Source organism: Lithobates pipiens, unplaced genomic scaffold (genome assembly GCF_037356315.1).
Source record: "Lithobates pipiens isolate NorthernLeopardFrog02 unplaced genomic scaffold, aLitPip1_a1.2 Scaffold_8, whole genome shotgun sequence".
In the NCBI taxonomy this organism is placed as follows: Eukaryota; Metazoa; Chordata; class Amphibia; order Anura; family Ranidae; genus Lithobates; species Lithobates pipiens.
This window is the reverse complement of record NW_027507903.1, coordinates 583924085-583938139: the sequence shown is the minus strand read 5'-3', so window position 1 is coordinate 583938139 and position 14055 is coordinate 583924085. Positions and strand designations below refer to the sequence as shown.

Genomic DNA, 14055 nt, shown 5'->3' with positions numbered 1-14055 from the left:
ACTTTTTATTTTTTATTTTTACACTGTTCACTTTTAAAAAAAAATTGGGTCACTTTTATTCCCTTTATAAGGAATGTAAACATCCCTTGTAATAGAAAAAAAAGCATGGCAGGACCTCTTTAATGAGATCTGGAGTTCAAAAGCCCTCAGATCTCACATTTACACTTAAATGCAATAAACAAAAAAAGCAAAAAAGGTATTTTTTTTCTTTCAATTATTATTTTTTCCCCTTTAAGACCACTGGGCATCATCCAATGCTATCGAGCCGAGTGGGGGCTTACTTGATTTCATGCCTCACAGGAAAAAAAAACCTGACGCGGCAGGAGGGGGGGGGGGATGGCTAGAGGGGGCCCTCTCCTGCCCCCGATAAAAGTGACCTTGACGGCGAATCTGCTGCAGAGACCACTTTTATCTGAAAACCACCCGCCATTATTTTTAAAATACCGGGTTTATGGCAGCTATCTTATGCCATAACAACTGTATTTAGTGTCACCGACGTATAACAACGGCAGGCGGTCCGGAAATGGTTAGTGTATCCTGGGGAACAATATTTTTCCAGAAGTCATCCATGAAAGCTTTTACTCTGGTATATTGTATCATTTTTAACACGGCTCAAATGAACCACATTGTCGCATCATAATGACATTGTGTCACACATTTTTAAAATGTGTGACTATAATTTAGGAAGTAAACCAACTCTTTGGCCATTGATAATATAGCGAGAACATTTTGTGTGGAGGTTGTTAAAAAGAGTGGCATTCTGGTGTGTAGATTTCGGAGTCAGCCATTGTTATCTATGCAAACTTCAGTACAAAGCAGCATAGCCGTGTTCTTTGTAACTTGTCTTACCTAAAAACCTTTTTGGCATTGTTCTGGCATGTTTTTACATATATACATATATTTACTTCAGATATAGTATATAGCTCAGGTAACCTTTCATTATATGTATAACTTGAAAGTTCCAGTGATATGCAATAAATTGACTTTGATGTGTAAATTTAGTAATTTTGATGCGTATTTTAAAGCTCAACTCCAGGAATTAGACAAACTGCAAGGGTTAAATGCTTATTAAGTCTAGTGAGAGATGAAGGGACAGTATTGCTTACCTTACCCCTCACTCCAGCTGTTCTCTTCTCCCTCCTGTGCTCCTGGTTCTGGGTGAGTGTTGCCAGGAGTGCCTTTAAGGCATTGCTGCATCATTGGCGCCCCTGCTGGAGTGAGGAACAAGGTAAGTATTACATTTTATGCATGTAGCCCTAGACTTAATAGGTACCCCTGGAACCCTGAGGAAGAGGGCTGATCATTGGGCAGGTGTTTTCTCCAATCCCTGAAGTTAGGCTTTCATTTCTGTGTATGAGGGGTCACCACAACCTGAAGTGCTCCGAGTCCCCAAGGTCTAAATCTAGGCCCTGTTTTGGATAGAAAACAAGAGCATCTTTTGATACAAGGTAGGTAAGCAAAGAATACAGCTTTGTCGCACCCTCAATTATGTAGAACATGAAAAATGAATATGCTGTGATTGATATCCAATGATTGGATAAAATGCATCCCTTTGGGGAGATCAATTTAGGCCCAGTATATCTAATAATTTGATCACCACTGATCTAGCACCTATAAAGGATATGGGGTAATTTGTCCCCATAATGCCCCTAAATAGGATTGGTATGACAGCTGTAAAGAACATCGCCCTTGGAGAACTCACAACTGGATAATGTTATATAAATGGACAAGTTTACAGAATCACACTGACAGGCTCTTTTGTCTTCTTTCAGTTGGCATCAAAATATGACCCACAGAGGGAGGCCGATCTGAAAGAATGGATAGAGAGGACCACCGGCAGGAATATTGGGAATAAATTCATGGAGTCCCTGAAGGATGGAGTCATACTGTGCGAGTGAGTATCTACGAAACAGCAAACTTCAGGTTTACCAAGACCTGAGGAGAAGGGCAATACATTTTAGGGGTCCTAAGCATTAATGTGCCACTTGTAGGCTAGCACCAAAGCCCATCTCCTATGGACTTTATCTAGATTAACAGGGTTGGACGGGGACACAAGAGAGGCCCACTTTAGACTGGTGCCAAAGTCCATCTTTTGTGGAATTTATTTAGTTTAACAAAGTTAGTCTACTGTAAGGCTTACCTAAATTCAAGACAACCATTGTGGCATTGCCCAGCTGAATTAATGCCATCTTCTTCCATTCATTGAACAGGTCAACAGTTTGGTTGGGTCATAATAAAAGCCAATCAAGCTAGTCAAAATTTTGCTTGGTCAGGCCACCTCAAATCTGTACACTTGCCATCACAGGTATCACCGCTTATCAGAGTGGACAGAAGAGGGTGGTATTAAGTCAAATGGGCATTGCTACATTTTTACTCTAACGTGCCATATAGCTTTTGATTTTAGATAATAATACAAGAGCAGCCCTTCTCTAGTTCTTTTGTCTTGCTTTGAGATCAGCTTGTGGTGGCTGAGGAGGACAGTAGTCCTTGGTCTTTGGTGGTAGTGTTGGGGATGGGATAGATTATTGACAATACTTGTTCGGTATAACCAGAATAGCCCTCTTCTATCCACAGATTAATTAACAAGCTGCAGCCTGGCTCCGTCAAGAAGATCAATGAGTCTACACAGAACTGGCATCAGGTAATAAGCTCAGGGGGTACATGACTGAAACCTTTACATATATTAATAGTATGAATGAAGTTCAGAAGGGCAGTATTTTCAATATGAAGCTGAGTTCAAGAAGACAGAGACATGACCCCAAACTAGCAGGAGATTAGCTCAAGCGTAACAAATTACTATTTTACCGAAAGAGTAGTGGAGGCTTGGAACAGACTCTAGCAATGATAGACAAAAACAGTGAGGGATTGTAAGGAGATCTTAATGCTGGAGGTGTTTCCTGACCTTGATCATGTGATCACTGTTTTTGGCTGTCACAGTGCTCACATGATTGGGAGCCTGTCCTACTAGCTTTGGATCGCAAACACTGACCAGGAGCTGTCAGTGACAGCGTAGTCACAGTGCTGGTAGCCTGCAACTGAGCATGCTCCCAGCACAAAGCAACGCTACTGGCTGCATGCATATATGTGGCAATAGAGGCCCCCCCGCTAAAGAGTTTGGGAAATCTTGGTAAAAGCATGGACCACTGGGTCTTTTTTTTGCCATAACTCTTTGTTTCTCATTTTCTGTAAAGAAAGACCCCTGTTTGGCACAATACAAACACTGGTACACCCTTACTTGTTCTCTACCATGTTCATCTCCTCCATAATTGGACTAGGTGGAGAGTGTGATGTCATATCTACCCCTGAAATGCGAAGCGATCTCTGAATGGTGCCTGTGCCAAGTGGCTGACCGCCTGTGCACACAATGCAGCAGGGCAGGTGACTGGCACAGGTTCCAGAAGATGATGGAAATCCCTGTAGTAGTGGTGTCTACAACAGTGATCTCCAGCTTCTAGAGGGATCCCACAAGTATGGTATAAGCATAGTTTCCCTGGTCTAAGCTGGGCCAATGTAATTATGTAAAAGGAATTCTTCTTTTAGGTAAGTTTCAGTTGAAAGACTTTGGCTTACAGACACCACTTCCTTTTAGCATATATAAAAAGTCCACCGGTAATGCATTTCTTTAGCTATATAATCTATGATTATGGGACATATATTGGCATCATTCTAACTTTGCTTTATTTGCAGCTGGAAAACATTGGAAACTTTATTAAGGCAATCACAGATTATGGCGTGAAACAACACGATATATTTGAAGCAAATGACCTGTTCGAGAATACGAACCTCACTCAAGTCCAATCCACATTATTGACATTAGCTAGCGTGGTAAGTCCTTGTAAGTGCTTCAACGTAATAGATGCCACCGCATCTTCTCTGGCGAAAAAATAAAAATAAAAAAATGTCCATGCTGTCAGAAGATAGAACTGCTAAACCACCATGGTCTCCTAAACATGATTCCCTGGCATTGCATGTGGAGGAACCCTGACACCTTGGGTCCTCCTGCATTTTTTCACTTGCTCCTATTTAGTCATTTCCAGACCTCCAGGAAAGCAGTGAGATCACATTACAGTATTTTTTAATTAAGCACAATACCTAAATAGATGCTTATTTAAGGCAGGCTAGAGGAACAGGCTGAGACAAGAGCCCGACATTTAGAAGTGTCTTCTGAGTAATGGCCTTGGGACATCTAGGATCAGCCAAGCTTTTACCACATGCTTCACCAGGAGTGTGTTGTATGACATAACGCCCACACCTATTAAAGGAGAGCTGTAATGGGGGAAATATGTAAGCTTCCACTGCTGACGTCTCCCTCTGAAAATGCTAGTTGTCTGGCTGTCCCTAAACCTGAAACAAGCAAATAAAATCAGAACAATGGTGAAGTCTCTGTTTCTCAGTACAGGTTAACTTAAAAAGAAAAAAACATGCAAAAAGCATCTTTGGCTTAATCCATACAGAAAAAGGGCACAAGTTTCTAACTCCTGCTCATTACTTTTGGGTATCAAGCCTTTAGGGCAGCCAGCCTCAACCAGGGTTCCTCCAAAGATTGCTAGGGGTTCCTTGAACTGTGGCTAATTGACCTCCCATCTGATTATACCATTCTTCCCACTGATAAATTAATTTTATCCAGGGTTCCCTGAAAATATTTTAAAGGCTACTCGGATGTAGAAAGGTTAAGAAAAGTTGTCTTAGGGGGTAGAAAAACCTACAGCTTCACACACAAGTGTGCTTAGTGAGGCATTTATTGGCATGTGTGCAGCAGTGTCTCTGATGGGCTTTGATGCTGCCAGGCCTCTTCCTGAGACTGTAATTACTGCAATGCAGTTATGGCTGCAAATATGGTGATATGTTGTTTATGATGACTATGAGGTTTGACAACCCCAAATTTAGTGAGGATTAAATACTAGGAGTGCGTTACGTATAGAGTGCAGGGTTCAAGAGTGCGCTACGTACAGTGTGCAGGGTTCAGAAATGCACAGACTGCAGAGTGGAGTGTGCTATGTACAAAGTGCAGGGTTCAGAAGTGCGCTACAAGTGCAAATTTCAGGAGTGCATAGTTTAGGAGTATGCTATTGACAGAATGCAAAGTTCATAGGTGCACTTTGCACAGAGTTCAGGGGTGTGCTATACATACAATGCAGAGTTCAGGGGCATGCTACGCACAGACTGCAGAGTTCAAGGGACTCCAGCGTTCAGGGGTACACTATGTACAGAGTGCAGAGTTCAGGGGTGTGCTACACACAGACTGCAGATTTCAGGGGTGCGCTACACACAGACTTCAGAGTTCCGGGGTGTGCTACACTCAGACTACAGAGTTTAAGGGTGTGCTATGTAAAGAATGCAGAGTTCAGGGGTGTGCTACACGCAGAATGCAAAGTTCAGGGAAGCACTACGTGCAGAGTGCATATTTCAGTGGGTGCACTACACACAGCATGCAAAGTTCAGGGGTGAACTGCACATAGAATCCAGAGTTTAGAGGTGTGCTACATAAAGTAAGCAGAGATCAGGGGTGTGCTACATGCAGAGTTCAGGGGTGCTCTACATACAAAGTGAAAATTTCAGGGGTTCACTACATAAAGAGTGCAGTGCTCATGGGTGTGCTACGCACAGAGTCCAGAGTTCAGGGGTGTGCTATGCAGAGAACGCAGAGTTCAGGGGTGTGCTACATACAGAGTGGAGAGTTGAGGAGCATGTTACATACAGAGTTCAGGGGTGTGCTTTGTACATGGTGCAGAGTTAAGAAGTGAGCTAAATATAGAATGCAGAATTGAGGGTTCACTATGCATAGAATGCAGAGTTCAGCTCTTGTCTATACTTCTTTACCTCGCATCCCCCTATCCACATCTCACTTCCACCCCTCTCAGCTCTGACCTCTGCACATAATCTCCCACTACTGCCCTTATCTCCCTCCCCTTAAAATCTCCATCATCTTCCAAGTGTATCACCTTTGTTGCTGTGTAAGGGTGAACCACCCGCTTGGCTCTTGTACCTCCCTACACACTGTAGGTAGCTCTGCCTCTCATCCAGTGGGGGTGTCAGCATCCGACCACACGGCAACAGATGGGGATCATAGGGGTTGCTACCTACCATGTGACACCCCAGCTCCTGCCCATGATCGCACTGCAACCGGGGCTTCTGCATCTCCCTTGTTCACAGAGATCTGTGGGAGCCCCCGAGAGAGGTAAGGTAGGCTTCTGTGTTTAGAAGTGAGAGTGGTGAGTGGGCAGCAGAGGGCCAGAGCCAGAGGTGGTGCAGTTCTGCTTGACACTGTTCTATAAATCTTTTTACCTGTTTAGTGCTGCAGTATGGGTTAATATACACCCCATTCTGGCAGCACGTAGGACAGTCAGGCTGCTGTTCGCACACACAAAACAAAGGTTTGGCTCTCCAGTGTTCCAACTCGCTCCCTGCACACAGCTCCAATCAAAAACTCTCACACTCCCTGAGCAGAGCTTTTGATTGGTCAGTGTAAAGGGGGCATGTTGGACTGCTGAACTCTCTAATGTGCTGCCAGCACAGGGTGTATGTTACCCTTGCTGCAGCACTAAAGGGTTAAAAAAAGATGAATAAAGAAGCCTATTTATCACTGTATATACAGCCTGACTATGCCACAGTTAAAAAATACAGAAGGTTCAGTTGGACTATAGCTGGACATCATTGGTGTCAGTGGAATGAATAGTGCCCCATCATTGGTGCCAGTGGAATAAATAGTGCCCAATCATTGGTTCCAGTCGGAGGAATAGTACCCCATCATTGGTATCAGTAAAATTGATAGTGCCCTATCATTGGTATCAGTGGAAGGAATAGTGCTCCATCATTAATATCCGAGTGAATGAATAATGCCCCATCATTGGTATCAGTGGAAGGAATGGTGCCCCATCATTGGTTCCAGTGGAATGAATAGTGCCCCATCATTGGTGCCAGTGGAAGGAATAGGGCCCCGTCATTGGAATCAGTGGAATGAATAGTGCCCTGTCATTCTGATCAGTGGAATAAATAGAGCCCCATCATTAGTACCAGTGGGAGGAATAGTGCCCCATAATTGGCATCAGTGGAAGGTATAGTACTCCATCATTGGTATCAGTGAAATTAATAGTGCCCCATTATTGGGATCAGTGAAATGAAGTGTGCTCCATTAATGGTATCAGTGGTAGGAATAGTATTCCATCATGTCAATGGTGGGAATAATGCCCCATTATTGGTGCCAGTGGAATGAATAGTGCCCCATCATTGTGATCGGTGGAATGATCAGTGCCCCATCATTGGTGTCAGTGGGAGGAATAGTGCCTCATCCTTGATGTCAGTGGGAGGAATAGTGCCTCATCCTTGATGTCAGTGGGAGGAATAGTGCCTCATCCTTGATGTCAGTGGGAGGAATAGTGCCTCATCCTTGATGTCAGTGGGAGGAATAGTGCCCCATCATCTGTGTCAGTAGGAGGAATGAAAGGCCCAACATTGGTATCAGTGCAAGGAATGGTGCCTCACTGTTGATGTTGATTGAAAGAATAGGCCTAAAGTGCCGGATAAAGGCAAGCAGAGGACCGCATACCTCCATAGTTTGGAGACCACCGACTTAGAGTATAACTAGAGGATAGAGTGGAGAGGGATTAGAACACTAGTTGGGCTATTTCTGTCTGTGCCCCCTCTATTTTTTGTGTTGATTGTTATTATTAAGTAAAAGAAAATCCCAAATTTTGGGTTGTCACCAGAACAGGAATAGAGGAGAAATCTTTCAATGGGGACATTAGTTCTGGTGGCAACCAGGGATACCCCTTGCTTTGGAGGGATTTCTTCTCAAGTAGTAAAGGGAAATCTCCCCAATGGGACGCAGATGGAAAAAAAAAAACCTGACAGATTGTAACCCTCCCTTACACTATCCAAAATGGCAAAAAACATAAAAATGTAGCCTCATACACACGATGAGAATATCGGACAAATGATTGTCGGTTATCGAAAATGAAGATATTGATAATCTCGTACGACAGAATACAACTTCGGACTGTATTGTAATGTAACATATTCTTTCATTTACGAGCATGCGTGGTCTTGGCCTTCCAATTTTAAATTTTTTTTCAAACAAATACTGTACTGATTACACAAAAATCGTTCGCTCTGCTATTATCCGAGAATTTTTCGTGCTTGTCCCTTCGCATATTTTTGCATGAACTGCCATGAATGACTCTCGAAAGCTGTGTACTAATGATCATATTATTTGGACGATCGCTTCAAAAGCGATTTTTGTCATCCGATTGTGTGTACCAGTCATAAGCTTTGAAAACAGTGGTACAGAACTTTCAGTGAAGGTACAGATAAAAATAGTGTCATTGTCACCAACAGCTCAGTTTAGTTTAGTAGACCACAAATTTAACAATCAGTTGGCTTCATACTCCACCTAGTGGTGGCTAATCACAATGACTATTGTAAATTGGCTTCATACTCCACCTAGTGGTAGCTTATCACAATGACTATTTTAACCAAGCCTCTTTTTTAGAATGTTAAAAACATTATTTTTTTGCTAGAAAATTACTTAGAACTCCCAAACATTATACATTTTTTTTCTAACACCCTAGAAATAAAATGGCGGTCGTTGCAACACTTTCCGTCGCACCGTATTTGCGCAGAGGTCTTACAAGCGAACTTTTTTTTGGAAAAAATACACTTTTTTTAATTAAAAAATAAGACAACATTAAAGTTAGCCCAATTTTTTTTATATTGTGAAAGATAATGTTACACCAAGTAAATCAATACCCAACATGTCACACTTCAAAATTGCGTCCGCTCGTGGAATGGCGACAAATTTTTACCCTTAAAAATCTCCATAGGCGACGTTTAAAAAATTCTACAAGTTGAATCTTTTAAGTTACAGAGGAGGTCTAGGGCTAGAATTATTGCTCTCGCTCTACCAATCGCGGCGATAATGCACATGTGTGGTTTGAACACGTTTTCATATGCGGACGCTACTTACGTATGCGCTCGCTTCTGCACACGAGCTCGGCGGGACGTGTTTAAAAAAAAAAATGTTTCTTATTTATTTTACCTTGTATTTTTGATTTTTACACAGTTTTTAAAAATAAATAAAGAAATAAATCGTGCCACTTTTATTCCTATTACAAGGAATGTAAACATCCCTTAATAATAGAAAAGTAATAGAAAAAACAGCATGACAGGACCTCTTAAATATGAGATCTGGGGTCAAAAAGACCTCAGACCTCATATTTACACTAAAATGCAATAAAAATAAATAAATAAACAAATAAATGTGTAATTTAAAAAAATGATAAAAAAAAATGCCCTTTTAAGAGCTATGGGCGGAAGTGAAGTTTTGAGGTCGTGCCCATCCTGCAATGTCATAGAGAAGGGTGGGGACCATCTTCCCCTCGCTCGTCTCCATGCCCAGTCACAGAAAGGACCGGAGGTGGGGGGGGGGGCCCTCTCCCGACGCCGATAAAAGTGATCCCACAGCAAATCCACCGCCGAGACCACTTTTATCTTGTAGCGGACTGCCAGCCGAACACGAGGATACTGGGGTTATGACAGCTAGCTGCTGCCATAACTACGATATCCGTCCTCAAAGTAAGGACGTATATCGGCTTTGGTAAGGGCAGACGGCTCGGGTAAAGGCAGGAGGTGGGTGGGCCCTCTCCCTACATCGATAAAAGTGATCTCACGGTAAATCCGCCGAAGGGACCACTTTTATCTTGTAGCGGACCGCCAGCCGAACACGAGGATACCGAGGTTATGGCAGCTAGCTGCTGTCATAACTACAATAACCGTCCTCAAAGTAAGGATGTATATCGGCGTTTGGCATTACGGAAGTGGTTAAGTTGGCTTCATACTCTACCTAGTGGTAGCTTATTGCAATGACTATTTTAAAGCAGAAGTAAAGGATAAACTTTTTTTTTTTTTTCATTTTGGATAGAATAAGGGAGGGTTATAACCCCTGTCAGGTTTTTCCATCTATGTTCCATTGAGGTGATTTCCCTCCACTTCCTGTCCCATAGTCAAAACATGAAGTGAGAGGAAATCCCTCCAATATGAAGGAATCTCTGGTTGCCCCCAGAATTAGTGTCTCAGGGTGACAACACTGCTCCTCCATAGATCCAGTACTGTAAGAGACCCTAGGGAAGAAGGTGTGTTACTGGCTGGGCTATATTGTATTTTTGTTCTTGGGTTTGGATACACTTTAAATGAAGTCTGTATTAGGATAACCTTGGAAACTCCCATGGTTGATCTGCCATAAAAATGTCTCTGGTTTCAACCTTTTCTAAGTCAATAACCTGAGAAAAGAATATCGCAAGTGAAGTCAGAAGTTCTGCTATGCAGGTTTGCTGCTGGAAAATTACTAAAATCATGGCAGCCAAGCAGTTAGCATTTTCAGGATATACAGGCGTTTCCATTGTTAGGGCTGCTGATCGATATGGGCGCACGCATGGCAGGCTAACAAAGCTGTTGGTAACCTTCAGCAGGAAGTGCTGTTACTGGCAGCATCTCCAGGTAAGAAACCTTTGCAGACTCACAAAAAACACACACACAAAAAAAAAAACATTCACAAAAAAACTGTACACAGTGAGGTATGTTGCCAAACATAGTGAAAATTAGATTTGGGTTTACATAAACGGGCAACTGGCAAGAGATCGCATCATTTATTTCAAGCAGCAGCCTTTCAGGGATCACCTGACCAAGCCCATTCTATACTAATGCACATTTTCCAACTGCTGCAGGTTGGCAGTTAATGGAGACATGTATATGTATATCAGAGGCACAAAACTTGACTGCAATAAGTGATTGTTGTCCAAACCAAGACCCTGATGGCCGTGTAATACCTGTTTTCCAGGCTAAGTCAAGAGGATCCAAAGTTGACTTCGGGGTGAAGTACGCCGACCGACAAGAGCGAAAATTCAACCCTCAAAAACTCAAGGAAGGAAGAAATATCATTGGACTGCAGGTGAGTGCTGACTGAAATGAACTGGCTGTTTTTTTTTAAAGGATTTCAAAGAAAATTAACATCTTTTAATGGTCTTGGACAACTCCAAAGACATCCTGGTAGGTTAAAATGCAACTCTACCCATAACAAATTAATAACAATTAAAGTAGAACTATAGGCAAAATGTTTATTTTGATTTCATTTTGGATAGAGCAAGAGAGGGCTATAACCCGTGTCAGATTTATATTCGCTATCTGTGTCCAATTTTGGTGATTTCCTGACACTTCCTATCCAGCACAATCAGGACAAATGGGGCACCTGCCCTGGGCCCAATCTTTGTAGGGGGGCCCACGCTACCCGTGAATTGGGGCCCCGGTGATGGCTTTGCAGAGTACACAGAGGACACGAGAGACGTATTCCCGTTCTAGCCAGCAGAGAGGGGGCGGGGCCGGGAGCTCCACTGACGCGCTGACCCCGCCCCATGTTAGTTAGAGCAGTGATCGGAGTGGACACGTCAGTGGACATCCCGGCCCCACCCCCTCTATACTGGGGGGGCCGGGAGCTCCACTGACATGCCCATTCGATCACTGCTCTAACTACAGCCGCTCTGTTCCAAGCATACAGGCTACATGGGGTGGGGTCAGAGCATCAGTAGAGCTCCCAGCCCTGCCCCCTCTCTGCTAGCTAGTGCGCGAATACAGCCTCATGTGTCCTCTGTGCACTCTGCAAAGCTGTCACCGGGTAATCTCATGCAGTATGTCCACAGTCTGGTAATCTCATGCAGTATGTCCACAGTCTTGTAATCTCGTGCAGTATGTCTGCAGTCTCTGGTAATCTCCTGCAGTATGTCTGCACTCTCTGACCCTCTCCTGTAATATGTGTATTTAATGTGCCGCTTTACTTGCTCAATTATTTGGGATTGCCCCACTGCTCAGTGAGTGGTAATGATGTGAATTAACCTATAGCAACCAATTAGTGAGCGCTAATAATGTGCAGTAACCTCTAGCAACCAATTGGCAAGCAGAAATAATGTGTTGTAACCTCTAGCAACCAGCCAGTGAGCGGTAAGGATAGGCTGTAACCTCTGGCAAACAATTGCAATCGCTGCGTGATCTGCTGCAGTAAACTGATTTTCAGTCTGATATTTTTTTTGTATGTCTCAGAATGGAGGTGGGGGGGCCAAGAAAATGTTTGCCCAGTGCCAAATCAAAATTAAAGATGGCTCTTTTCCTATCCCATAGCCAAACAGGAAGTAGAAGGAAATCCCTACAAATTAAGGAAATCTCTTGAGGACTGCCAGGGCACCAGAACTAGTGTCCCCAATTGAAGATTTGCCCACTATTACCTTTCTGGGGACAGCCCAAAATGTAGGATTTTCTTTACATTTATGTTTCAATGATAATGGTAAACAGGACAAATGGAGAGGGTGAATCTCCTTTACAGGGACACAGACAGCAATAAAAATTGACAGGGGTTCTAATTCCTGCTCACTCTATCCAAAACAAAACAAAAAAGTTTTGCCTTTAGTTATACTTTAATATTCTTTAACAAAAGAACATGCATTCCACATTAATAATTATGCTACCAAGATGAGTCTGTGCTGTAAATTGCCTCCAGCATTGTTCCTGTTTCTTCTTGCTGGAGGCCACCATTTTATTGAAGCTCAGTGTAGTCACTTTCTTATTTGAACTTCTCCCCATCTTCTTGGTCTCAAAAACTATATGTCACATTCTTAAATATGTACATTTCCAGCCTTGATTGTATGAGTTGGCTCAGTTAGAGAGAAAGGCTGACAGAAGCTTTACAGTGCTGAAGTTCGCAGATCTGCACACTAGGGAGTAAGGAGAGAGAATCTTAGGAAGACAGATAAACACTTGGGCGGCACAGTGGTGTAGTGGTTAGCACTCTCACCTAGCAGTAAGAAGGGTCACTGGTTCAAATCCTAACCACGACACTACCTGCCTGGAGTTTGCATGTTCTCCCTGTGCCTGCGTGGGTTTCCTCCAGGTACTCCGGTTTCCTCCCACAATCCAAAGACATGCGGGTAGGTTAATTGGCTTCTGTCCAAAATTGGCCCTAGTATATAAATGGGGACCTTGGATTGTGGGCACCTTGAGGGTAGGGACCAATGTGAGTGTGCAATGCACAGGGATAAGGTGTATAGTAGACACTCACTCAGGTTGAACTGGATGGACTGGTGTCTTTATTCAACCTTACAAACTATGAAACTATGAACTATGAAACAGATAAACACTTGTGAGCAAACTGGGAAGTGGGACCACAGGACGAAGTGGAATCTCGAATCCACATACTGCTGTTTATCTTCTTGGCGATAATGCCCACGGATTTTTGATGTTGTACTTCAGATATTGTTTCGCTATCTGTAAACTATGTGGAAAGTTTGTAATCTGTTGGTCTGTGTGGACCCATTTCCTGATATAAATAAAAAATTAAAAAATTAAAAAAAAAAAAAAACACTTGTGAGCAAGGCCGTCGTAGCTGAAATTCGAAGATATTTAAGAGCATGTATGGAGTTGTGGATTATATTCCTCTACAGAAAGATAATCTCCCTAGCAGCAGAATTTGCCCTGTCACCCCTCTACTGCTTTTCTTTTCTCTCTTTCTGTATCATTCCTGTTGCTTTCTTCCCCCTACCTACAGCAACAGTAAATCTCTAAAGTGGTCAGCAGATCGGCCTCTAGTGGTTCTGATTTTCGGTACAGTGCAGAGAATGGAGAGAAACTGAGCATGTTCAGAGCAGGATGAGTCCGTGCATTGTTGTTGTTGTTCAGTCATTTAGTTGTGTCCGACTCTTCGTGACCTCATGGACCATAGCGTGCCAGGCTTTTCCGTCCTCCCCTGCCTCCTGGAGCTTGCTTAACTTCATGTTCATTGTTTCGATTATGCTATTTATCCATCTTGTTTTCTGTCCTCTTCTCCTTTTTCCTTCCATGTTTCCCAGCTTCAGGGTCTTTTCCAATGAATCCTCTCTTCACATTAGGTGGCCAAAGTATGCGAGTTTCAGCTTCAGGATCTGTCCTTCCAGTGAATATTCAGGGTTGATTTCCTTCAAGATTGACTGGTTTGATCTTTTTGACATCCAGGTGACTTTCAAGAGTCTTCTCCAACACCAT

The 14055-nt window shown here is 43.0% G+C and overlaps 1 protein-coding gene across 1 annotated transcript in view; it reads left to right on the top strand.

Annotated features, from left to right (window-relative positions):
* Nucleotides 1–14055, top strand: part of CNN1 (calponin 1) — an 81492-nt gene that overhangs the window by 45002 nt on the left and 22435 nt on the right. Inside the window, exons 2-5 of the mRNA XM_077470336.1 lie at nucleotides 1773–1894; nucleotides 2575–2641; nucleotides 3688–3825; nucleotides 10832–10942. Of these exons, the coding sequence (XP_077326462.1) occupies nucleotides 1773–1894; nucleotides 2575–2641; nucleotides 3688–3825; nucleotides 10832–10942 (438 nt within the window). The remainder of the gene's footprint in view (nucleotides 1–1772; nucleotides 1895–2574; nucleotides 2642–3687; nucleotides 3826–10831; nucleotides 10943–14055) is intronic.